This window comes from Dasypus novemcinctus, chromosome 19, assembly GCF_030445035.2.
Source record: "Dasypus novemcinctus isolate mDasNov1 chromosome 19, mDasNov1.1.hap2, whole genome shotgun sequence".
In the NCBI taxonomy this organism is placed as follows: Eukaryota; Metazoa; Chordata; class Mammalia; order Cingulata; family Dasypodidae; genus Dasypus; species Dasypus novemcinctus.
The window spans coordinates 51,478,983-51,506,112 of record NC_080691.1 but is presented as its reverse complement, the minus strand read 5'-3'; the positions used below and the strand labels follow the sequence as shown (position 1 = coordinate 51,506,112).

The 27,130-nt window shown below is 45.5% G+C and overlaps 1 protein-coding gene across 2 annotated transcripts; it reads left to right on the top strand.

Annotated features, from left to right (window-relative positions):
* Positions 1-426: 426 nt before the first annotated feature.
* Positions 427-27,130, top strand: ZNF74 (zinc finger protein 74). Of its 2 annotated transcripts, none has more exons than XM_004480969.4 (6): positions 427-672; positions 889-1,126; positions 1,505-1,590; positions 15,508-15,634; positions 16,165-16,266; positions 19,858-27,130. In XM_004480969.4, the coding sequence occupies exons 2-6, from the start codon at positions 1,105-1,107 to the stop codon at positions 21,516-21,518; spliced, it is 1,998 nt and encodes a 665-aa protein (XP_004481026.2). In that variant the 5' UTR covers positions 427-672; positions 889-1,104; the 3' UTR covers positions 21,519-27,130. The 2 variants fall into 2 exon arrangements, with proteins under 2 accessions (XP_004481026.2, XP_071066031.1); XM_071209930.1 differs by having other exon boundaries at positions 451-653.

Below are 27,130 nucleotides of genomic sequence, written 5' to 3'. Positions count from 1 at the left end.
TGCCTCCGTACAGAAGAAACAACGGGAGCAGATTCCTTAGGAAATTCGTAGAGGGTCCGGCCCATCACCTCCAGTATCCCTAGGGCGGGGTTGGTGACCTTTTCCTGCAAAGTTAGAGGTCGGCCGGAGCCACCCAAGAGACGTGGATGACCCGACAGGGTAATCTCGCGTTCCACACCCGCGCAGTAAGACGCACACGCAGCACCCCGGCACATCGCCGCAGAAACAGACAGACAAGCCGAGGAAATACACTGAGTCTTCCGGCGGCAGAGTAGGTGGCGTCGGAGAGGGGCAGGGTCTGAGCTCTTGGTCAAGAGTCCCAGTACTACACCTCCCAGAATGCTGTGCGACACCGTGGTTAAGTCCCCGGTCCCCTCTAGGGAATGGAGTCGACGCCTGCGCGGCGCAAAGGCTTCCGGGACTTGTAGTTCACGTCGGCTTCGCGCAGGCGCATCTTCCTGCGGTGGTCGTCCGGCTGCTTCTTTGTGGCAGTCGCTGTCCTTTGTGGGAGGCCGGCGACGCTTTCTCTCGCTCGCGCGTCCGTCTGACGTTCTGTCTCTCCATCCTTCCTGGGGCGTGTCTCCGGCCGTGCTTTGCGCGCGCTGAGCCCGAGGCCTGGCCCTGGTCTCCGCGGCGCGGGTTCTCTCCGAGAAGTGTGTGACGGGTGTGATGGTGCGTGTGTGTGCCTGTGTGTGAGCTCAGTCCGGGGTTGTGCGTGTGTTTGCCGAGCCTGCCCGACCCTTGCCTCAACGGGGGCTCAGAGGAGGGGTCTCCGTGTGAGGGTGGGGGTGATGGCGCGCGCGACTCGTGGATGGGTGTGAGGGTGTGTGTTTGTGTGACTGTGTGTTTGTGTGAGCCCAGTCTGGAGCTGTGTTCGCCTTTTCTCAGGCTGCCCGACCCCTCCCGCAGCTGGGGCTCAGAGGGGGCCCGGCGGGTGTGATTGTCAGCTGAGAGGGTGAGGGCGCGATTGCGTGTGCGGCCCCGCCAGGCTCCGCTGCAGGCCGCTGTCCCAGAGCCCCGGTAGGACCCGCTCCTCCGGGCCTGGCCTGGGGCCCAGGAGACCACAGCTGCCCTCTGCTCCCGGGGACGCTGCTGAGGGGCGCCATGGAGGCCCCTGAGGAGACAGGTACAGCTTCTCTCTTTTAGTCAGGGGTTCTGCCGATTTGCAGTCGAGGAGACTGACACTCAGGGAGCTCAGGCGAGTTTCCCTGGAAGCAGCCAGCAGACTCCCGTCTCCTGTTTCTTCAGCCTTCACACCCATTTGTTCCCACTGTCTCAGACTAGCTGATGTGAGGAAGGGAATGGCAGTTTTTCTCCGTTAATTGGGATGTCTAAGACACTGACAGGCAGAATTAACCCCTGATGCTGTGTCAGATGGTTCCAAATATCAGGCTCACTTCCCATCCCACCTTCCTTCCTGGCTCCTCACTGACCCTCCTCCGGGGGTGGGGTGATGTGTAGCTCAACCTGAGTCTGGAGGCTTAACTCATTTCTCCTTCCCCAGCTCTGTCCCCTCAGGATCCTGCTCTTCCCCTCAAAGGGAACCCAGAGGATAAATTGAGTTGGGGTCCCCTGGAAACTGAGTCCGAGGTGAGTGTCTTTTCTTCCTTATGGACGTCTTGTTCTTTGTGATGAGAGCACATTTCTTTCACTGTCCTGGATCTTAAGTCATTCATGGTCTCTCACCCAGAAACCTGCTCTCTCTAGTCCTTAGGAAGCTCTGGGCAATGGGAACAGCTCCCACTGGGTGGAGGCTCCAGGTGTGCTCTCAAGATGGCCCTTGCAGCCTAACTTGGTCCAGTGGGCCCTATGCCTGGCATTGTGCTAGGCGCTCTGTGATGTTACCAGATCCCAAGCAAGTTTATGACAGCTCCCACTAGGTCATTTGAGTCATTTCCACAGCCTGGCTGGGGCTGGATAGAGACCCAGGGGATGTTGGTGGTGATTGGTCTTTGTTGGGGGAAGTTTAATGGGATGGAATCATGTAGGAGGTGAAGAACAGCTGAGGGAAGGGCTGTATGGTGCCAGTGGGGTAAGAGTGGTGATCGGGGGTGCATCCCTATGTGTGTTTCCCTTGCTCCAGATCCCTGACATGAGGCTTTGGTGGAAAATCATGGAGGTTTAGAGAAGATGGGGGCTCAGCTGGGCACTGACCCTGGGACCATGGTGAAGCTTGCCCCAAAGCCCTTCTTTTATAGGCTTTGCTCCTTATTTTGTTCTACCACTTGCCCCCAGGGTGGTATTTAGAAGAAGGGGGGCTGTATTAGTCAGCCAAAGGGGTGCTGATGTAAAATACCAGAAATTGGTTGGTTTTTATAAAGGGTATTTATTTGGGATAGAAACTTAGAGATACCATGCCATAAAGCATAAGTTACCTCCTTCACCAAAGTCTATTTTCACATATTGGAGCAAGATGGCTGCTGATGTCTGCAAGGGTTCAGGCTTCCTGGGTTCCTCCCTTCTAGGGTCTTGCTTCTTTCTGGGTTCAGGGTTCCTGTCTTCCCAGGCCTTGCTTCTTCCTGGGTTCAGAGTTCCTCTCTTCCTGGGGCTTGCTTCTCTCTCCTCTGTGGGCTTATATCCTGGGGCTCCCGCTTAAGGCTTTAGCATCAAACTCCAACATCAAAAACCCTCAGTTCTGTCCCTTGCCATGCCTTTTATCTGTGAGTCCCCACCCACCAAGGGATGGAGTCTTAAAGCCCTAATGATGTGGCCCAATCAAAGCCTTAATCATAATTTAATCATTCCCAGGTACAGACCAGATTACAAACATAATCCAATATCTATTTTTGGAATTCACAACTACTTAAAACTGCTGCACTCCACCTTCTGAATTCCAAAGTGACATTACAATATTTGAAAAAACCTAAATCAGTAACAATGCAAGTACTAAATGATATCACAATCAATTTAAAGAAATAGGTTTGTCTTGGGGCACAGTCCTGTCTGCTATAGACCTCAGAAACTTACAAAACAATTTATCTGTTTCCAATACACAAATGGACAAAGCATAAACATTTTCACTACAATAAGGAGAAATTGGGAAGGAAACATGAGTCACGGGTCCTCTACAGTTCAGTAAACCTGCAGGGCATCCTCCATTCGATTTCAGTCTGAGAGTCATTCTTAAAATGATAGTTTCTTTTACTTGGTACCGTATGGAAACCCATCCTTTTCACATGCTTGCCCAATGCCTGTTTTCTTGGTTCCACCCTCATCAAGCATCTGGGTGTTGACCAAGCTCCAGACCTCACCCTCGAAGAGTGTTGGGGTGATTGCCACACCTTACCCAATCTTTGGGTTAAGAGTCTTAACCCCCCTCATACAGTGATGTGAAGACAAATTCCCCCTAACCTTTGGGAAACAGGCTCAACCCACTCAGAGCAACGAGTTGACCACCTGACCTTCCCTAACCTTTGGCATATAGGCGCAACCTTCTCAGAGCAACGAGTTGATCACCTGGCCTTCCCCAACCTTTAACATGCAATCTCAACCCTCTCAGACATGTGGGGTGCTGACCTAAATTGCCATAATTCTTGGGGAATGTGTTCCACCCTTCCTGTACCCTGGTGGCAAAACTCTCCCAGAACATCAGGTGGGAACATCCACCCTCTTCAACTGCTTTGCAAACTCACCCTCTCTGTACACGTGGGTGGGTTTCCTCTCTTGGCCCAAGGTGATATCTTAATTCCAGATCTCAGCTGCCATGGTTTTCCTCTTAAAGCTGTTTCTACTTCAGTCTCTCCTTTCCATGTCCCTTTTAGTCCAAGCTGACAGTGGTTTTATTCATACACTTCTCTCAAAAAACCTTGTTGGTTTAGCATGCAAGAAGCAAGGGTCCAAGCCATCAGACAGTATGACTTTCCATAAGTTTTTCTGACATAACTGCATCTTCAATCCTGATATACAAGTTCCAAGTTTAGTTAAGTTCTCCAAAGGGGCTCTTCCATCTGGGAGCTTAATTTCCAGAGGCTTGGAATTTCCAAAATCAGTTTCTGTTTTCTTTGTACCTGACAGTTCAGTCCTCAGCATGTCTCTTTCATCTAGAAGCTTGCTATAAGCTACAAGCAGAAGCCAAGTTGTATTCTCTGGATTTACTTTGGAAATTTCTTCAGCTAAATGCCTAAGTCCGCCATTTTCAAATTCTTCCTCCCATAAAACACCAGGAGTTGATCTTGCTAAATTCTTGCAACTTGAAAACATGGATTACCTTTCCTCCAGATTCTAGTTATAGTTTCATCATTTACTTCTAAGGCATCATAAAAAGTCTCTTTAGCATCTATATTGCTATCAACAGTCTGTTCAAATCACTATAGGTCTTTTCTTCCAAGCATCTCACAATTCCTTCAAAAAATACCCTTTACCCATTTATAAAACCGTTCCAGCATTTTGGTAATTTCGAAAGCACTCCCCACTCCTTGGTACCAAATTCTGTATTAGTCAGCCAGAGGGGTCCTGCTGCAAAATACCAGAAATTGGTTGGGTTTTATAAAGGGTATTTATTTGGGGTAGGAGCTTACAGAAAGTAGGCCATAGAGCATAAGTTACTTCCCTCACCAAAATCTATTTTCACATATTGGAGCAAGATGGTTGCCGACGTCTGCGAGGGTTCAGCCTTCCTGGGTTCCTCCCTTCTAGGGTCTTGCTTCTCTCTGTGTTCAGGGTTCCTCTCTTCCCAGGCCTTGCTTCTTCCTGGGCTCAGGGTTCCTCTCCTCCTGGGGCTTGCTTCTCATCTTCTGAGAGCTTACTTCCCGGGGCTCCAGCTTAAGGCTTCAGCATCAAACTCCAACATCAAAACTCCAACATCAGGAAGCAGATTTGGCTCAACGGATAGAGCGTCTGCCTACCACATGGGAGGTCCAGAGTTCAAACTCAGGGCCTCCCAGCCCATGTGGTGAGCTGGCCCATGCCCAGTGCTGATGCACACAAGGAGTGCCATGCCATGCAGGAGTGTCCCCCGTGTAGGGGAGCCCCATGCACAAGGAGTGCACCTGTAATGGGAGCTGCCCCACACAAAAAAAGTGCAGCCTGCCCAGGAGAGGCACTGCACACACAGAAAGCTAATGCACCAAGATGACGCAACAAGATGATACAACAAAAAGAGACACAGATTCTGGTGCCACTGACAAGAATGCAAGTGGACACAGAAGAACACACAGTGAATGAATGCAAAGAGCAGACAACACGGGGGGGGGGGGGGTGGGAGGAGGAAAGGAAGAGAAATAAATAAATAAATAAATAAAATTTTAAAATCTAAAAGTAAAAAAACTTCAACATCAAAAACCCTCACTCTGTCCTTTGCCATGCCTTTTATGTGTGAGTCCTCACCCACCAAGGGATGGGGACTCAACACCCTAATGATGTGGACCAATCAAATCCACAATCATAACTCAATCACACCCAGGTACAGACCAGATTACAAACATAATCCAATATCTATTTTTGGAATTCATAACCATATCAAACTGCTACAGGGGCAGAAGAAGGAAGAGTTTGGTGTAGTTAAAAGGTCTGGAGGATTGATGGTCCTTTAAATTTTGTTATAATTTCATGATTCTGTTCATCTCCCACTTGAAAAGGGTGAGATCTAATTGCAGAAATGTAGGGAAACAGACTTGGCCCAGTGGTTAGGGCGTCCGCCTACCACATGGGAGGTCCGCGGTTCAAACCCTGGGCCTCCTTGACCCGTGTGGAGCTAGCTGGCCCATGCGCAGTGCTAACGCGTACAAGGAGTGTCCTGCCACGCAGGGGTGTCCCCCGCGTAGGGGAGCCCCACACGCAAGGAGTGCACCCCGTAAGGAGAGCCGCCCAGCGCGAAAGAGAGAGCAGCCTGCCCAGGAATGGTGCCGCCCACACTTCCCGTGCTGCTGACGACAACTGAAGTGGACAAAGAAACAAGACGCAGCAAATAGACACAGAGAACAGACAACCGGGGGAAGGGGGTGGAATTAAATAAATAAATCTTTAAAAATAAAATAAAATAAAATAAAATAAAATAAAATAATTGCAGAAATGTAGGAAAAGCTGTAAAACATCTATGGTGAGAGGCACCAAGGTCTATATTGTGTTAGAAGGCTCGGTAGTGCCATAAAGGACTAAAGAGATATCATGATCAAATGCAGGGTATGGTCCTTGATTGGACCCAAAAATCGACAAAAGGCTGTTTGAGACAGTTGAGGAAATTTGAAAATGTTCTGTCAGTTGTATATTAGCATTATGTCAGTATCAGTATTAAATTTCTAATGACACTAATTATGTTTGAGATTATCTCAGGAAGCACAAGCTGAAGAGTGTAGGATAAAATGTCATGATGTCTGCAACTTACCTTCAATTGGTTTGGCGAAAATGTGTGTGTGTGTGTAACTACTTTAAGTTGATAGTGCACCTCTTACACATATGTTATTCCTAAAATATCAGGTTGTTAGGTCTTGGAATAACTTGTCCCTCTCTTCTAATTACTCTTTACCTTCGGCATTCACTTCCAACAGTGTCATCCCTACACATGGTTTGTTTTCAGGTGTATGTTCTGATTTCTCTGCTAGTTTCGTTACCACATCTGCTTTTTCTTTTTTAAGATTTATTTATGTATTTATTTCTCTCCCCCTCCTGCCTGCCCCATTGTCTGCTCTCTGTGTCCATTCGCTGTGTATTCTTCTGTGTCCACTTGTATTCTCATCAGGTGGCACTGGTGTCTCTTTTTGTTGAGTCATCTTGCTGCGTCAGCTCTCCGTGTGTGTGGCACCACTCCTGGGCGGGCTGCGGTTTCACGTGGGGCGGCTCTCCTTGTGTAAGGGCCACTCCTTGTATGGGGGGCACCCTTACATGGGGGCATCCCTGTGTGGGCCAGCACTCCTTGTACGCAGCAGCACTGCGCATGGGCCAGCTCACCGCACGAGACTAGCTAAGGGTTTGTCAATTTTATCGATCTTCTCAAAGAACCAGTTTTTGGGTTTGTTCATTTTCTCTGTTTTCTTTTGCTTTCAGTTTTATTTATTTCAGCTCTAATCTTATTATTTCTTTCCTTCTTCTTGCTTTGTTTTGCTGTTCTTTTTCTAGTTTCTGCAGTTGTTCAGGTAGATCTTTGACTTTAGCTCTTCTTTTTTAATATAGGCATTAAGGGCTTTAAATTTCCCTCTCAACACTGCCTTTGCCTCTTCTTTCTTCTGTCATTTCAAGTCTGTTTGTATGCCTCTAATATGTTTTTTTTTAAGATTTATTTTTATTTATTCTCCCTCTCCTTGCCACCTGCACTCGCTGTCTGCTCTCGGAATCCATTTGCTGCATGTTCTTCTGTGTCTGCTTGTCATCTCTTCTCACCTTCTCATTAGGAGGCACTAGGAACTGATCCTGGAACCTCTGATATGGGAGGAAGGCATTCAATCACTTAAGCCACCTCAGCTCCCTGGTCTGCTGCGTCTCTCACTGTCTTTCCTCTGCATCTCCCTTTGTTGCATTATCTTGCTGCTCCTGCTCAGCTCTCTGCAGTGTGGGCCTTCAACTCTCCATGGCGTGGGCTGTCAGCTCTCCAACTCTCTTATCTTCACCAAGAGGCCCTGGGAATTGAACCCAGGGCCTCCTATGTGATAGATGGGAGCCCAATCACTTGATCCACACCTGCTTCCCTCTATTGTTTTTTTTTTAAGATTTATTTATTTTTAAAATTTATTTCTCTCCCCATCCCCCGCCCCCCGTTGTCTGCTCTCTGTGTGCATTTGCTGTGTGTTCTTCTGTGACCACTTCTATCCTTATTAGCGACACTGGGAATCTATGTTTCTTTTTGTTGTGTCATCTTGTGTCAGCTCTCCGTGTGTGTGGCACCATTCTTGGGCAGGCTGCACTTTCTTTCGTGCTGGGTGGCTCTCCTTAAAGGGCGTACTCCTTGTGCGTGGGGCTCCCCTACGTGGGGGATACCCCTGCGTGGCACAGGACTCTTTGCACACATCAGCACTGCACATGGGCCAGCTCCACATGGGTCAAGGAGGCCCGGGGTTTGAACCACAGACCTCCCAAGTGGTAGACGGAGCCCTTATCCATTGGGCCAAGTCTGCTTCCCTCTAAGGTGTTTTTGAGCTCACCTATCATGTCTCTCATTCCCATGAGCTCTGTTACTTTTCTATTCAGATTTTCAAATTTTTCTTTGGGCTCACTCAACGTCTTTTTGATGTCTTTCATCTTTTTAGCCACATATGCTTGCTTACCTTTTTTTAGGTACTGGGGCTGGGGATTGAACCCAGGACCTCATATGTGGGAAGTTGGCATTCAACCACTGAGCCGCATCAGCTCCCCCATATTGTCTTTCAACTCATTAATTTGATTTTTGAAATATGTGTGAATCTCATTGATTAGTTGTGTCCAATCCCATGTCTCAAATGGGGCTTTCATATATTGTTTTGCTTGGGCCATGTCTTATATTTTCTTAGTGTGGCCTGTAATTTTTTGCTGATGTTTAGGCATCTGATTAGATTGGTGAGTTTACTCAGATACTCAATTTCTCTCTCTTTCACAGGAATTTAATGGCAGGAGACTGTGTGTTACTGCTGTTCTTTGATTCTTGATTCAACCTGTTCTGGATCTTTAGGATTGTCCCTGTTAGTTGCTCAAATCTGGGCACTGGAGCCAGTAATGAGTTGCAGAACTGCTTCCAAAGGCTTTGGGGAGGGAGGCTGTAAAGGCCAGGAAAAGCCTCTGTTATTTACTTTTAGTTCCCCACATGTACTTCCTTGATCCACCAACAGATGGCACTCTTTAGCAGCCCTCTCAATTCAAAGCCTGGTGGAATTGTGTCCCTTGCAACATGCACTGGATCAGTGTGATAGAGGATCCTCCCTGGAGGCTAAGAACTTTGTAATTCAAACTTTCTTAGAGGTAGTTCTCCAACTTTTGCTGGCAGCCCCTCCCTTTTCCCAAGTAGGAAATAATTCCACTCCCCTTTGCGTCCTCAACAAACAGTCGTGGTCGGTAGAGAGGGAGATTGAGAGAGTGGGATCTCTTTCGTCCCTTGCGGGCTCCCAAGGCAAACAATGGTGCGGCCCCTTCTGGCTGGAAGGGCTCATGGGACACAGCAGATAAAATCTGTGGGTCAAAAGTTGAGTCAGTCATAGGCTGTGTTCCTCTCATCTCCTCTTTTCTGGGGAGATGGCTTTCTAGGGTCCTCTTTATGGCTGCCAGCCCCAAGACCTGAGAATTCAAAAGTGTCTTTAGAGTGGGGAGGATGCCAGCAGTTGCAGGTGCAGCTGCAGCTGCAGCTTTTTTTTTTTTTTAATTATTTATTTATTTTTTAATTTACATTAAAAAAAATATGAGGTCCCATTCAACCCCACCGCCCCCGCCCCCCACTCCCCCCACAGCAACACTCTCTCCCATCATCATGACACATCCATTGCACCTGGTAAAGTTCATCTCTGAGCATCACTGCACCCCATAGTCAATGGTCCACATCATAGCCCAGACTCTCTCACGTTCCATCCAGTGGGCCCTGGGGGGATCTACAGTGTCCCGTAATTGTCCATGAAGCACTATCCAGGACAACTCCACGTCCCGAAAACACCTCCACATCTCATCTCTTCCTCCCGTTCCCCACACCCAGCAGCCCCCATGGCTACCGTTCCCACACCCATTCCACATTTTCTCTGTGGACATTGGATTGGTTGTGTCCATTGCACACCTATGTCAAGTGAGGGCTTAGATTCCACATGGGTACTGGATGCACTCCTCCCGCTTCTAGTTGTAGACACTCTAGGCTCCATGTTGTGGTGGTTGACCTTCTTCAACTCCATGTTAGCTGAGTGGAGTAAGTCCAATAAATCAAAGTGTAGGAGCTGAAGTCTGTTGAGGCTCTGGGCCTGGGTGTCATATTATCAGTCCAGAGATTCAAATCCCCTACATATATCTCAAACCCAGCACCAACTACAATTCCAATAAAGTAGCATGCAAGTCTTGTGAAAAGAGATCCCCTCTGAGTCCAATTCCATCATGCAGACTCAAAAGAACCAATACCTGGGGTTGTATCTACCTTATCTGTCTCTTAGACTCTGTTCAGTTGTACATAGGGGTATTCCTTGTGACAACCTCCAGACTCTTTTTTAGAGACTCACAGCCTTATAATCTCATTTCTCCTTTCCATTTCCCCCTTACATTAGGTCAAACCGCTTCCCGAAGTCATGTTATTATATGTAGACAGGTATATTCTGCTGTTCCGCATTGAATCTTTAATTCAAGGTCATTTTCTAGTTGCTTCTTCAGCTGGTATGTGGTAGTGATCCCTCGGTGCCAGGGAGGCTCATCCCTGGGTGTCGTGTCCCACGCTGGGGGGAATGCATCACATCTACACGCTGAGTTTGGCTGTGAGAGTGGCCACATTTGAGTAACATGAAGGCTGTCAGGAGGAAACCCCCAGGCACAATGCTACTCTAGGCCTTGTTCTTATTGCAGGTGTATAGGCTCAAAAGTGTAGCCATTAGTATCAAGAGCCCACTGTTGGGCCCTCCTTCCTTCCTGGTTCTTGCCGTTGCACCTGGAGGATGCAGCTGCAGCTTTTAACTCACGGATTTGCTGTCATGATGCTTTTCCTTTGCCCCTGTCTCTTCTGGGCGATGTACAGCCTACCCCTAATGTCCTAATCCCTAGAACATTTTCCCCCAGGCCGTTTCTGCCTGTCCTCCAGCTATTTTTTTCTGGGAGAGAAGAGAGTCCCTGACTTTCTAGTCTACCATCTTCCCTGAAGTCCCATCCTTTCACTTTTAATACATGTTTGTAGACGAGCCTATATTTGGATCTTTCTTTTTTATTCAACTTGACAATCTTGCCTTTTAATGGGACTGGTTAGACCATTCACATTTAATGTAATTATGTGGTTGAATTTACATCTGCCATTTTTCTATTTGTTCTCTATGTTTCTTGTGTCTTTTTGTTTCTCTGTTCCCCCCTTCATACCTTTTGAAGTAAAAAATATATATATATTTAATATTTCTTTTAATTCCTCTGATTTTTAAGCTCTTTAAAACTATTTGATTGGATCTGAACATAGTGAATTTTACTTTGTCGAGTACTGGGTTTTTTGTTTTATTGTTTTTTTGAGGTATTGGAGACTGGGGATTAAACCCAGGACATCATATGTGGGAAGCCAGCGCTCAACCACTGATCACATAGGCTCCCTGAATTGTTTTTTTTCCCCATTTGTTTTGCTTGTTGTTTGTTTTTGTTCATTCCAAACCTGGGACCTCCCGTGTGGGAAGCAGGCTCTCAACTGCTTGAGCCACATCTGCTCCCCTGTTTTGTTTTTTTTTTCTTGTCTTCCTAAATACTTTTGGATTTTGTTCTTGGATACAGTTAAATAACTTGATATTAGTTTGATCCTTTCAAGGCTTGCTTTTATGTTTTTGTTAAGGTGGGTCCAGAGAAGCTTTTAGTCTAGGGCTAATTATGCCTCATTGATAAGGCAGTGCCCTTCTGGCATTTCCAGCTCCCCCCATGAATTAGGAGGACTTTCATGCTAGCTGATTGGAACACAGACTATTCCCAGCACTGTGTGAGTTTTAGTGATTGTGCTGCCTGCTTCTTTCTGATGGTTCTTTCCCTGGCTTAAAGTAGTTTCTTCCCAGTCATACTCAAATCAGTACTCAGTTTCAAAGGTATTCCTTTGTAAATCTATAGAGTTTTTTAAAGGTGTTTTATGAGTTTAATTCATTAACTACTTTATGAGCCAGTAAGATTTTACAGCCCATTTAAAGGAGAATTTAAAGAAAACAACATGCACACACATATACAAATATACACATACAAGCAATCAAAAATTCTGAAATGAAGGTACAAATGGATGTGAAACTAGTCAGTAGTCACAAGGCAATAATCAGTTGTGGTTTCTGCAGGACAGAAGTCATTTGCATTTCTACAGACAAGAATCATTTGCAATATCATCAGTTTCCTACAATGTGCAGAGTTGTAAAATCATTAGAAGACAATGAGAAGCACAGATAACTTGGAAGAGTTTGGCCAGAGCCTGGCTCAGAACCTTAAAGGAATGTTAGGGAACTATTTAACGTTCTTGAGCCAAAGCCACAGCTTGTTAACTATAGATTTATTTGTGGGAGGACTTGTTTAATATCTGTCCTCCCTTCTGGACTTTGAATTCCACCAGGCAGTATTCCCAGTATTTAGAACAGTGCCTGGTAGGTGCTCAATAAATCAATCATGGTGCTCAGAGATGTATTCACCAAATGCAATGAATGTCTCATGATGATGGAGATTGTTGTTATGGAGGGAGGAATGGGGTGGGGGGTGGGGGGTATATGGGGATCTCATATTTTTTTAATGTAATATTAAAAAAATAAATAAAGACCAAAAATAAATAAATAAATGAATGAATCAGTAACTCATGGGGAGCTACCGAAGATTCTGAATGGAGAGTAAGAAGACCAGAGTTATATATTTTAGAAGGTTGGGTTCTGGGTGTGGGAGGCTCAGCCGTAGAGCAAATGAGCAGATCTATCTCAGGGTTGGGATCATGGGAGTCCTAGGTGGCTCTCAGAATGATCTCCAGAGTTTTTAATTTACAAAATCAGTATTTTCTTTGTAACCAGTTACCCAATACCACATGTTAATAATCTTTTTCCCCTACTTTTCCAAACCCATCTTCTGCAACAACCTAGTATCCTCCGTTTTCTATTTGTTCTTCTACATGTTTCTCCTTGTTCACTTATGCAAACCTAAATATAGATAGATATAGGGCTTAAAACTATTCTTTCAAAAATGGAATCAAACTTTACACAATCCAATGTTTTCTCTTTTTTATTGAGATAAAATTCACATACTGTTTTTGTTTCCTTGGCTGCTCAAGCAAATACACTACAATGGGTTGGCTTAAACAAAAGGAATTTATTAGTTCACAGTTTTGAGGTTAGGAAAATTCCAAATCAAGGCATTGTCAAGGCGACACTTTCTCCCCAAAGACTCTGGCGTTCTGGGGCGGGCTGCCGGCCAGCTGTGGTCTTTAGCACCTCTGTCACATGGTAATGCCCCTGGTGGCCCCTTCTGGTCTCTTCCCTCTCTTCCTGGTTTCATTGATTTCAGTTTCTGGCTGCTACCTCTGTGGCTTTCTCTGTCTCTCTGTCTGAATTTCATTTTGCTTATAAAGGACACCTTAACTGAAGTAACCTCCTCAAAAGGTCCTACTTACAATGGGTTCTCACCCACAGGAGTTGATTACGTCTAACAACATTTTTTCTGGTATACCTAGCTCCAAAACACCATACATACCAGAAAACTCATGCTTTCACGTGTAAAATTCAGTGGTTTTTAGTGTTTACAAAGTTATGCAACCATCACCACTATCAACTTTAGAACATTTTTGTCACCCCGAAAAGAAGTTCTATGCTCATTAATAGTTGCTTCTCGAGCTACTTTCTGCCTCTGTGGATTTGCCTATTCAGGACATTTCATATAAATGGAATCTTACGATATGAAGCCTTTGGGTCTGGCTTCTTTCTCTTGAAATAATGTACAATGCTTTCCTTCTGATAGTTTTGTGACTATCCCATTTTTTTTTTTATTTCTCTCCCCTTCCCCCCTCCTCCCACCTCCCCCTCCCTCATTCCCCCCCCCAGTGTCTGCTCTCTGTGTCCATTTGCTGTGTGTTCTTCTGTGTCTGCTTGTATTCCATCAGGCAGCACCGGGGATCTGTGTCTCTTTCTATTGCATCATCTTGCTGCATCAGCTCTCCGTGTGTGTGGCGCCATTCCTGGGCTGGCTGCGGTTTCACGCGGGACAGCTCTCCTTGTGCAGGGGCCACGCCTTGCTCTGGGGGCACCCTTATGCGGGGTCACCCCTGCATGGCACGGCACTCTTGCACGCATCAGTGCTGCGCGTGGGCCAGCTCATCACACGGGTCAGGAGGCCCTGGATTTGAAACTTAGACCTCCCATGTTTTAGGCAGATGCCCTATCCGTTGAGCCAAATCCACTTCCCATCCCATTCTTCATCCCACTTTGACCCAGCGATCTTAGCATCCATTGAGGTTTCTTACCTTACTTAATTATGACCATGCTGGTTGCCACATGATGATTTCCTAAATTCCCTTATTCCTTCTACATTTATAAGTTGTCACTCTAAGGAAGAGCTTTCTTTCCTCCCATTTGTGTATTCATCTGTTTATATCAGTGTGGACTCAAGGATGTATTCCATGGGCTTAGTTTATTAGGATCATTTTTTATTTTGATGCTCAGAATGGTCCAGATTGGCTAGCAGGCATCCTTCAGACTTACTCCTGTGTCCTTTGGCCAGGTCCCCACCATTCTTTGAACACTTCCTTACTTTCTGACATAGACTTTTCTTCCAGGAGTCTGGTTCTTTTCAGTGGAGAAGAATATTTAGAAACCAAGATCCGGGCACCAGTGTCTGTGCTCTGGGCCTCTTGACAGACAAGGATCAGAAGTTTATGTCTATATTCATGCACACCTCTGTGTCTAAATTTATTTCTAGATCTATCTTTATATTGTAAATGGCCTGCATTCACACCAGTAACTCCAGTTCCAATTCAGTCCTGCAGGTATCATTCTGGTCTAGCCTCTTTCCTAATTTGTATCTCCCTTCTCCATCTTTGAGAACCTGGACTCCCATTATCCTCAATATATTTACTTATTTGCTTAACCTCCCTCTAGGTGGCCATTGTCCTGATCCCACCAGGCTGCCCTGTTCCCCACCCCTGTCCCCGAGGCGGCCATTGCTGGTCACCGCCAGGCTGCCCTGTCCCCTGTCCCAGCCTCATCCTCGAGTCGGCCACCACTGATCATCTCTAGGCTGCCCTCTTCCTCAAATGTCCTCCACCTCTTGGCCAGTGCAGTTCCATGGGGGATATTAGAATGGGGGCTGGGAGAGTTTAGCACTTTCTCCATTTAAACCTCTTGCTGATACTATTGCATTAAGCGGTCAACAGCTTGACTGTTATTTTCACTTGGGCTCGTTGTCTTAGTGGATTACTTAAACACCTGGCTGCTCAGCTGTCAGGTCCACTCACCTGATGGCAAGGCCAAAGCAGACACGGCTACCTTGATGGCAGGAAGCATCAGCAGCTTACTCAGGACAACTGAAAGAGCCACATGCTGCCTCGGGGCCCCACTGCAGCTGCGTTGTCAAGGGTGCGGTAGTGTCCACATTAGCCATGCTCTCCCAATCTGGAAGGCTCAATGGGAAGGAGGAGACACTGCATGCTGATTCCCAGGCGTCTTGCCTAGGCTGGGGCTTTATGATCAGAAGTGTCTAGAACATCGTCTTCTATACTCATTTCAACTCAGTATGTTTCAAGGAAATGGTGCTCGGAGAAGGTCAATCGAGGTTTACCCTTTACTCATAACATCCTTAATAAATAAGTGGGATACTTGAGACTGCAAACACAACCAAAATTGCCCTGTGTGTGTGTGTGGCTTCTAATTCCCCCAGAAACTGTTTTCTGACCCCTCACCAGGCCACCGTGCAAGGGGTCCTCCTGGGTGACCACGAACGTGCATGTCATTTCAGGAATCAGTCACCTTCAAGGATGTGGCCGTGGACTTCACCCAGGAGGAGTGGGGTCAGCTGGACTCCCCTCAGAGGGCCCTGTACAGGGATGTGATGCTAGAGAACTACCAGAACCTTCTGTCCCTAGGTAAGATGGCTCCCCCGGGATCAGAGTCTGCTCTCCAGGTGTTCTTCCATGCAGTGGATCTTACCAAGCATCACTTTGGCACCATCCCTGGTGCTGGACAAAGCAAGACACGGAAGAAGTGGCCTCTGCCCCAGGCACTCATAGCCAGGGGGTGGGAGGCTCTCAGACACTCCAGAAATCCCTATAGCACAGCAGAGCAGCCAGTCTCATCCTCATTTGGAAAAGAGGAGCTGTGAGAAGTCGTGTGGCTGAGGTTGGTCCAGGGATGGGGCACAGAGGAGAGGGAGGCCTGTCAGAGGGAAGAAGGATGGGCCCAGCCTCCCCTGGAGATTTCCAAGCAGGAGGAAGGAAGGATATCAACTCTGGGGTCACCCATGTGGGCGCTTCCATTTGGCCTCTGCATTTGAAACCCCACCACCACCACTCTGGGGCCCAGAGGGTTCTGCTTCCCATCCCCTGGGGAACGTGCTGATGATGGGGCTGTGCTGTGGGCAGCACAGATGACCAGGCCGCTTTCTTTCCATCTCCAGGAGCAGGACCCCTGGTCTGTAAGCCAGATGTGATCTCCCACCTGGAACGAGGTGAGGCGCCATGGCGGGTACAGAGAGAAGTCCCTGGAGGTACTTGTCCAGGTGAGTGGGCCAACGCCAGGCGATGGGCAAGGCTCCTTGGAATCCTGAGCTGTGGGTGCCCTTCTCCTTGCCTCCCTGTGCTGCCTTCCCCTTCTCTATCCCAAGTGTCTGCTCCACTATTCCCCTGCCCCAGTACCCCTTCTAGATCTCCCTCCTATCCTTCCTTCCTTCAACATACAGAACTCCAGCTGTGTGGAAGCAGGCTAGGAAACAGAATGGACAAAAATGCCCACCCTCAGGGAGCTGACCTTCTAAGGACATAGGCAGAAATCATCTCTAAATGTATCTAAGTATTTAACGGGAGTAATTTGTTAGGTGGTGCTGAGAAAAATAAAGCAGAGTAGGGGGTGGGGAGCTGCGTCTGCCTGAAGGAGCCAAGAGTGGGGAACGACCATGGGATGGAGCGTGGGAAGGGCTGTGGGGGCTGGGCCACGGAAAATGAGCCAAAATGTGGAGGACAAAGAATTTGCTGCATCTGGGAGGTGCCCCGGGTGCTCGGGCATCTGGGAAGCCCAGGAGCTGTATGACCATGGCACAGATGGGGAGGGGTCTCTTCTCAGAGTGAAAGGGCTACTGCGAATGGTCCTCACAGAGGTTGGCTTGGTGTGGGTTTTTCTTCTCCAGCATTCTCTCTCTTTTTTCTTAAGATTTTTTTTTTTAATTTCTCTCCCCTTCCCCTCTACCCCCAATTGTTGTCTGCTCTCTGTAGCCATTCACTGTGTATTCTTCTGTGTCCACTTGTATCCTTGTCAGCGGCATCGGGAATTTGTGTCTCTTTGTGTTGTGTCACCTTGCTGCGCCAGCTCTCTGTGTGTGCGGCACCACTCCTGGGCAGGCTGCACTTTTTTCGCTCAGGGCGGCTCTCCATGCGGGACACGCTCCTTGCTCTTGGGGCTCCCCTATGTGGGGGACACCCCTGCGTGGCACAGCACTTCTTGCACACATCAGCACTGCGCGTGGGCCAGCTCACCACACAGGTCAGGAGGCCCTGGGTTTGAACCCTGAACCTCCCATATGGTAGGAGGACGCTCCATCAGTTGAGCCACAACCGCTTCCCTAGCATGCTTTCCTTTTTTTTTTTGCTTTTTTTTTAGTCTTCTCTTCTGAGTTGGCTAACAAATAAATGAATGATTTCTGCTTAATTCAGTGGACAGTGAATGCTGACCAAGTTGACGGTCTAGAAAAATTGAGAAACACAGGATTTGGCAGGAAAGACAAACACCCAGTTACGCGAGCACCATTGGCACTGGGTTGGGTACAGGCTGGGTGTGAGGTGGGGAGGCTACAAGCATGGGCAGTGCAGGTGTAAGTGCAGGAGGTGCCACGGGGCCTCCAACCACTTCCTTCCCGCCAGCTTCTCCGCTGCTCTCCCCCTCCTTCTTCTGCCAAGACCCCCTGGACCTAAATGGCAGCTTTAGCCCCACCTTTTGGGATTTCTTTTCTCACTCCAGTTTGTGCTGCCTGTCTCTGTCCTTTTTACCACAATTACATTTTTTTTTTAAGTAATGTTTTTTGATCAGGATTTTTATATTGAAAATTGAAATAAGACAGAGAGGTCTGCTAAAGAAAATGGAAATCCCGATTCATCTTTCTGCACATAGATAATCACTACTTTATTTCACTGCATTTTCTCACCAATTTTCCTCTGTATATAGACAGATTTTTTTAAAAAATCCTTCACATCCTGGGAATCACAAGGTCCAATTGGAATCTTGCTTTCTGCCCTTGTTTTTTACTGATTGCACAGCATCTCCTTCCATGGAGGTATCCCATTAGTCAACCGGCCCCCCACTGCTGTTGAAATCACTCTCCCACCTTGGCATCCTTCCCATCCTTCTCTCCTTGGTGTGTGCGCACTCTACGGACTCTCCCACCCCCCACCTCCCAGTATCCCCTGCCCTGTAGTCACCCAGGTGGATGCCTGGGAGGTGCAGCCCTGTATCACCACCTGTCTGGTGGTCTCCTCTGCCTACATGTACCACTGGCAAGGCCTACTTCGAAACCAGACCCATAAATGCCTCCCCTGAACTGGCTCCCCCTCCTCATCCCATCATTTTGTAAAAGGTACCACCGTTCACTACTGCCCTCCCCTCACCCGCCACCTCCAGTCAGCTACAAGGGATACCCTCGATTTTTCACTTTTGGAAATTCTCACACAGTTAGTGAAATAGCCTCTTTAACTCGTCTCCCTGCCAACCAACTCTGCTCTAGTGTCTCCTGTACAAAGCAGCCAGAGCAATCTTTTAAGACACACCGCTCTAATTATGTCACCCTGCTGTGTGAAAGTCTTCCTTCCCTGATTCCCTTCTATTCCTGGCATCTCCCCATCTTTTTGGGATCACCTCTCAACCTTTCCCAAATCCTTGTGCAGGATTTCACCCTCATCTTGCCATATCTCACCTCCGAGTTTTGCACGTGCTATTTCCTCAGTGTCAGAATCCCTTCCTGATTCCTCTCTCCCTGCCTGCCTGTGGTTCATCCTTCCAGAGCCAATTCCATGTGCCCTCTCGGGAACCTTCCTGAGCTCCTCAGGACGGGTCAGTGCCATCCACCGCCTCAGCTTATGTTCTGTCCCAGCTCTGCAGGCTCGTCTGCAACACTGGACTGTACTCCTTGGGGCTGTTGGGGAAAACATAATTTAAGAGAAAGCCTTATGCCAACCCTGGAAACCTCTCCACAAAGGTAAAGGAGAGAGGAAAACCTTTCCTAATTGCTTTGGCATTAAACCAGTTTGTGGTGCACATTACAGGCTTTCCACTGGAGGGAATGCAAAGACAAAAAGGAAATCTCACCTGTTCATACAGTCAGGCCAATATAACCCATTGCACATATGTTAATTGTCATTATCCAAAGGGAAAATAACACTTCTGTGTTTTCAAATATCTGGAAGTTATGTTTTAGAGCAGAACTCGGAGAGAGACAGTGAGACAGGATGCCTTCTCCTAGATCTTCACATTTCAAAAAGATAGTTCCAAAAAAGACATTCCTGGGATGCCAAATTGGCCAGAGGTTCACTTAGCTTTTAAAAAGATTCACATACATCTCAAAGAGACAGGGAAAGCGTTTACAATCTCTGGTTTTCTAAAGGAAGAGAAATGGGAAGTGTTCTCTTTCCTTTTTGACAACAGAGAAAATTTTTAATTTAAATTTTTTAGATTTGTATTTACCCTTATAAGGGCAGCTGTACCCAGCTGGCATCAACACACAACCATCAATCAATCAGTGTTTCTATGAATGAATCACGTCCCAATTGCCAAGCCCCATGAACTTTGTCTTTTCTTAGCTCCTTGGGTACTCTCTTATAGCTCTTCTTTTCGGAATTGCTTGGCTTCTCTGCCTCCCTTGGTCTTTGTTCTCCCCAATGCTCCTTTCCTTGCTTCTTTTTCCTCTTCCTTCTTGCTTGCGGGCCTAGGCATTTCATTCTCAGTGCTTGCATTGTCTTCCTACCTTCACTCTTTACCACTCTGCTGCTCTATTGGTTTTCACTCTCCTTTCTATGCTTATCTACATCTCCAGGTTGGAACTCAAGTCTAAATCCCAATGCCCTATTTCTTCCTCCTTACAGAAAATTACATTTCCAATCTCTTACAGAATGGGAGCCTAAATGTGAGATGAAGGAGGATTTATCTCCAAAGCAGGACATTGACAAAGAGGAATTCTCCCAGGAGTTAACAATAGAAAGGCTAATGAGGCCCAGTGTTCACAGCAACAGTGTGGGTGAAGTGTGGGACCAGGAGGACCAGGTCCATACTCCGTACAGAAGTGAGGATATGCTCTGGAAGCAAGTGCCCACCACCTGGGAGGACACCTCCATGGAGGAGAGCTGTTGGGGACAGGACACGCCTGACAAGGACTTTCCACTCAGGCCAACCCTTTTCACTCGACACAGCATTCCTGCCGAAGAAGATGCTCATGAAACATACCTGAAGACTTTCCAATCCAATGAGGTTGTCACTAAACACCAGAGAATGTGTGCTGTAAGAAACTCTTTCAAGGCAAGTGAACATGGAAAATATTCACATCAGGACAAACAGCAGAGAGTAGAGGCTGGGGAGGATCTTTTTGTGTGTGGAGAATGTGGGAAAGCTTTTAGTCAAAGCTCATCCCTCACCTTGCACCGTCGTTGGCACACCCGAGAGAAAGCTTACAAATGTAATGAGTGTGGGAAGGCATTCACCTGGAGCACCAACCTCATCGAGCACCAGAGAATTCATACCGGAGAAAAGCCTTTTTTCTGCAGCGAGTGTGGAAAAGCCTTCAGCTGTCACTCATCCCTTAATGTGCACCACAGAATTCATACTGGTGAGAGACCCTATAAGTGTAACGTCTGTGAGAAGGCCTTCAGCTGCAGCTCACTACTTAATATGCACCTCAGAGTTCACACTGGAGAGAAACCCTACAAATGCACTGAATGTGGGAAAGCCTTCAACCAGAGGACACACCTCACTCGGCATCACAGAATTCACACAGGAGAGAAACCTTATAAATGTAATGAATGTGGGAAGGCTTTCACGTGCCATTCCTCCCTTACTGTGCATGAGAAAATCCATAATGGGGATAAACCCTTTAAATGTAATGAATGTGAGAAGGCCTTCAATAATCGTTCCCGCCTCACTCTACATCAAAGGATTCATACTGGAGAGAAACCCTTCAAATGTAATGACTGTGGGAAAGGCTTCAGCTGCCATTCCTACCTTATTGTGCACCAGAGAATTCACAGTGGAGAGAAGCCCTTCAAATGTAATGAATGTGGGAAAGCCTTCAGCTCTCATTCGTACCTCATTGTGCACCAGAGAATCCACACTGGAGAGAAGCCCTTTGATTGTAGTAAGTGTTGGAAGGCCTTCAGCTGCCATTCATCCCTCATTGTGCATCAGAGAATCCACACTGGAGAGAAGCCCTATAAATGTAACGAGTGTGGCAAAGCCTTCAGCCAAAACCATTGTCTTATTAAACATCAGAAAATTCACTCTGGAGAGAAGTTTAAATGTAACGAATGTGGTGAGATGTTCAACTGGAGTTCCCACCTCGCCGAACATCAGAGAATACACAATGACGAGAAGCCCTTTTCCATTCAGTTCAACAAACACTTGCTGAGCTCATACTACATGCCAAGCAGTCTGCTCAGGACAGGGGCCACGGGGATGAGTGATGTGGACCCAATAAATGCAATGGATATGGCAAAGCTTTTGTGTGTGGTACAGACCTCACCCAGCAGGAATTTTCCTCTGGGTAGCAAACCTGGAAATTAAAGTGACATGATTTTCTTCACAGTAGTCACTTTCTTAGCTACCTCAGTCACTCTCATTCCTTCCCCCAGGGTGAGTTGGGGAAGGCAAAATGGCTCATATATGCAGACCATTTGTACCTGCAGATTGTGAGCCTACCTTATCACCCCCATTCAGATAGTCCACCTGCTAGACACCTTGCTTAGTTAGAATTTGTCACCTTTGGAGAAAAGAGCTGAGGGCTATTTGAGGAGGTCCCATCATCCTCTTTTCCTTGCTGGATTAGGAGAGCGTTGACAAAGGGAATGAATCTTCCCTGCAGATGAAAAGAAGGTCTGTCAATTGTTGAATTCTTGGATACCCTCCTGACATGATTTTGATCAGAAATATTTTCTGTAAACTTAATGTTTAAAATAATAATTAAAAAAAAAAAAGGAATACAGCCATGGTTGTGAACATTGTTACTTCCAAGTGAACATTAATATTCTAGGAGGTGAGAATATCTTGCATGGTGGGTTTTTGGGAAAAGGCAAATTTCCTAGACTTGCCTCACTCTAGTAGCTCTACTGCTACATCACTCCATTAGTGTCAGCTCAGTCAGTGACCTGCCCCATGGTGGCCTCAGAGGCCCAGCCCAGCATCCGTGTAACCAGGTCCCGCTTGCCTTGCCATTTAGTCAGTTGCAGGAAGTCGGGAGCACCCCAGCTGATGCCCGATGCACCCAGGGAAGGTGGGCATACATTGGAATAGAGGTGTTCAGAAGCCTGTCTTCACCAGGCCAGTCTGCTCAAGCTAGCAGGGCTGCCCTGCCGGACCTCTGCTCTCACCATTTAGCTCTGTTTCCCATCTAAGCCCAAAGGGGTGGGGGGCACCTCTCTGCAAAGAACACTGGGGGAGCACCTTAGCTCCAAGGAGATAGCAGGCTTTATACAGACTCCAAGACTTGGCCATGTCCAGATGCTCCTCCACTTCCCCATGCTTGCAACAGGAAGGCAAACAATGTTGATCTACAACTAATGTTGACTTTATTTAGTTCTAACCAAGTAGAAGCTGCCTTTTCATTTGTATAGAGTATTGTAGTTTATGAAGTGCTTTCAAAATACTTTTTAAATTATTGTGGCAATATAAGCACATTTCAGAAAATGGGGAATAATTAAGCTACATTTCACACTTTGATATAGTACCTTCTGCTTTTTCGTATTGTGTCTTTTTTCCTTTTTTTCCTTTTTTTTTCTTAAAAATACGGACAGTTCTGCAGATTTGCCTATCATCCTTGTGCAGGAAGCCATGTGATCATTCCAGTTTTAGTATATATGCTCTGGAAGCAAGCACTCATACTGCATTTTTACATGACTTTAAACACTTAGATGCATAGCAGTATTTTTTCCCAAAATAACTGTACCATCTTTGTAGTTAATTTCTTGATGGAGGCATGGTATTCTATCAGTCTATTATATATTCATTTCTTAGAAGTTGAAGTAATATTTCCTTCTTTTTCACTATTATAAATCATTCTCTGCTGAGCATCTTTTGGCATTCTTTGGTGTTTTCTCAGAGTAGATTTCTAGAAGTAAAATTTGGAGATGAAGGAAATGAACTTTTTAAGGTATTATTTTAGTATTTTTTTTGGTTGTGTGTTTACAAAGCAGTTGTTTTCCTGTTCAGACTGACAGGCCAGGCTAGATAAGGTAGGAAAGCCCTCTAGGTTTCCATCCCCTACAAGAGAGACCATTGGACATTTGGGGTCCAGATTATCCTTCTGCAGGGCCTGGTGACAATGTATTTATGATTCAGAGGTTGCTAAATCATCTTCCCCAAAACCGTTCCATTTGCTGGCTTGTCAAAACTCTCTCTCCAGGCCTCATTTTGGCAGTTGCAAATATTTATAGTATTTAAAATTACATTGTACAACTGCTTTAATGGAAGATGGATATAATCTATGCTGGATTCATTGCTCTATAGGCATTATCATATTCCTATTTCTTCTTTTAAAATAAATTAAAATTGAAACATTTTTGTGAACTCTGCCAGATATCTGGGGACCTGGCACTTACCTGTTTAATAAGCTGAAGATGGCTACTTATTCTTTTACTTGGCACCTTTGCCGACTAATGAGGTTGAATATTTTAAATGTTTTTATATTAGTCTTTCTTCTTGAAAATTCTTCGAATATACTCTTTGCCCTCTTTCCACTGTTCCTTGATGTTTCTCCTTTGCTTACTTATAAATAACTTTTCTAGATTATAAGAGCAATACATATAGATTGAAGAAATTTGAAAAAAAATCAGAAAATTTTAAGAATAAAATTTAAATGATCCTCAGCATCAGTATCTGGATCATTATCTGAAAATAAGTACTATTAATATTCAAATTAATTTCCTTCCCATTTTTCCTATGAATGTATGTATATGATTTGTTTGTTTTTTTCTTTTAAAACGAAATTGCAGGAACAGATGTAGGTCAAATGGTTAAGCACCTGCTTCCCATGTACGAGGTCCCAGGTTTGATCCCTGGTACCTTCTTAAAAAAAATTGGATTCATTTTATGTTTCATTTAATTTTTTATGAGTATTTTCCATGTTACAAAAAATTTTTCAAAACTAATTTTGGGAGCAAATATGGCTCAAGCGGTTGAGTGCCCACTTCCCACACGGGAGGTTCCAGGTTCAGTTTCCCGTGCCTTCTAAAAACAAAAAAACAACAAGTAAACAAGCAAAAAAGAACAATTCAGGGGAGCCACTGTGGCTCAGTGGTTAAGTGCCAGCTTCCCACATACAAAGTTTCTGGTTCAATCCCCAGCCTTGGTACCTCAAAAAAAAAAAATTATTTTTGACAGTTGCATCATTTTCTACCTTGTGGTTCTGTTTTATGTTGTATCTGTTCTTTTATTACTGGGTGAGATTGTCCCTATAAATAACTGTTGAACATAAGCCTGTGTGCCCATCGTTGGTGGTTTCCACAGAATAAGTTCTGAGAAGTGGAATTACTGGGCAAAAGCCATGAATGTGATAAGCTTGTTGATATTTCTAGGCTGCATCTAGCCTGACAGCGCTGTTTTATACTCTCATGTACACTTTTCCACAGCCTTGTCAGCATTTGATTTTGATACAGTAAGAATGTTATTTGTTCATATTTATTGACTGTTTGGTTTTCTTCTCATGTGAACTCTATTCTTGTCTTTTATCTTGTCTATTTCTTTGTTTTGTGTGTGTGTGTGTGCATGTACATTTTTGTCATGGACATTTTTTATCTTCGTTATGGCATTTTTAAGATACAACTTAAAATTTCAAATTCTATGTAATAAGGTCTATTAGATTTTTTTTCTTTATGTTTTTTCATTCTTTTAATTCTTAGAAAGTCCCTTTCCCATCTTTTTTATGTGCTCTTTGGTTCTATAACCTACATATAGTTGTGGGATTTTTTGTTTTGTTTTGTTTTAGGAGGTACTGGGAATTGAACCCAGGACCTCACATATGGGAAACTGGTGTTCAACCACTGAACTATATTCATTCCTCAATGAGAGATTTTTTTTTCATTTGTTTGTTTTTAGGAGGTACTGGGATCAAACCCAGAACCACATACGTGGGAAGCAGGTGCTCAACCACTTGAGCTACTCCCTACATATAGTTTGTTTTTTTTAAAGATTTATTTATTTATTTCTCTCCCCTTCCCCCCCTCACCCCGGTTGTCTGTTCTCTGTGTCTATTTGCTGCTGTCTTCTTTGTCTGCTTTTTTGTTGTTGTCAGCGGCACGGGAATCTGTGTTTCTTTTTGTTGCATCATCTTGTTGTGTCAGGTCTCCGTGTGGGCAGTGCCATTCCTGGGCAGGCTGCACTTTCTTTCGTGCTGGGCAGCTCTCCTTATAGGGCACACTCCTTGCGTGTGGGGCTTCCCTACACGGGGGACACCCCTGTGTGGCACGGCACTCCTTGCACGCATCAGCACTGTGCGTGGGCCAGCTCCACACGGGTCAAGGAGGCCCGGGGTTTGAACCATGGACCTCCCATGTGGTAGATGGATGCCCTAACCTCTGGGCCAGGTCCACCGCCCTACATATAGTTTTTAAATCTATGTGAAACCTGTTTAAGATATACAAGTTCCCTGCATCATTCCTGAATTGTATTCCTCACTGTTCTATTTTGTAGCTTCATAATTTGCTATAATCTATGGTAGATAGTACCAGGACCATGTTTTTAGTGGTTTTTTTAAATGTTTTTGTTCCAGGTAACTCAGGAATCATTTTCTCAGAACTCTTCATGCCCATACATATCTCATTGGGATTTTTCTTGGAATTGAATAAAACTCACTAATTTGTGAAGAATTACTATAGTTATAAGAAATATTAAGCCCTTACATGGGAGAACATGGTAGATCACTGTTCATTCAAACTTAACTCCAGCCTTCAGAAAAGTTTTATGGTTTCTTTCACAAATGTTATATTTATTTTTAGTTTTTGAGATTTTATTTATTCCCCCCCCCCCTTCCCCTCCTCCTGCCCTCCTGTTATTTTTGCTATCTGTGTTGTCTTCTCATTTTCTCTCCTCTGGGATTCACCAGGATCCGATCCTGGAGACCTCTGATGGGGAGAGAGATTCCCTGTCAATTGCACCACTTCAGTTCCTGGTTTCTGCTGTGCTTCACCTTGACTCTCCCCTTGTCTCTCTTTTGATGCATTATCCATCTTGCTGCATGACTCACTTGCATGGAGCACCAGCTCACCACGCAGCTCACTCGTGCAGGCACCAGCTTACCATGCGGGCACTCACGTGGGCACTGGCTTGCCATGCAGGCACTCTTTCTTTTCTTTTTAACCAGGAGGCCCCAGGGATTGAACCCAGGTCCCCCCATATGGTAGGCTGAAGCCCTATCACTTGAGCTACATCCGCTTCCCCTCATATTTATTCTTAAGTTTATTTAAATTTTGTGTTGTTTATAAATCATTATTTCTGTTAGAAGAGATATAGGAAAGCTATTGATTGTGTCTATCTTCTTTGTATATTAACTTTATACCTGGCCACTTTACTGAGTTATTCCAGTAGGTCTCTAACAGTTTATGAGGGTATTGGATATTCTAGGTAAACTGTCACATTACTTGGAGGTAAAACATTTGCCTCTCCTTTTCTAATAGGTAGATTTTATTTATTTTCCTCTAAATTTGCATTGGCTGGCACTCCCAAAGCAATACTGAATGTTGTTGATAGTAATCATCAGTGGCAGATTCTGTCTGGGGAGGGGGACCAGTTCAAAATACTTTGCCTTAAGTCTCCCTTGCAGCTAGGGTGACCATGTGACCCAGTTATGATGAATGAGGTACAAGTAGAAGTCTAGAGATCTGGGGGAAAGCTTTGGCTTTCCTGATAGGAGATCTGCCCCTTCCTTCTTCTGTTTTTCTTGCCTGGAGCTTGGAAGTAAAGCCCAGATGTCTGGTAGCTGTCTTATAACCAAAAGATAATTGAGGACAAGAGTTATACACTAAGGATAATGGAATGGTAAAACACTAAGGATAATGGAATGGTAAAATAGAAGGACCCTAGGCTTTTGATGAAATTTTTGGGCAGCTGTTTTAGTCACGGACCTTCAACTTCCTGAGTTCTTGTTATGTAAGAAAAATAAACAACTGAAGTCTCATTTGTCATTA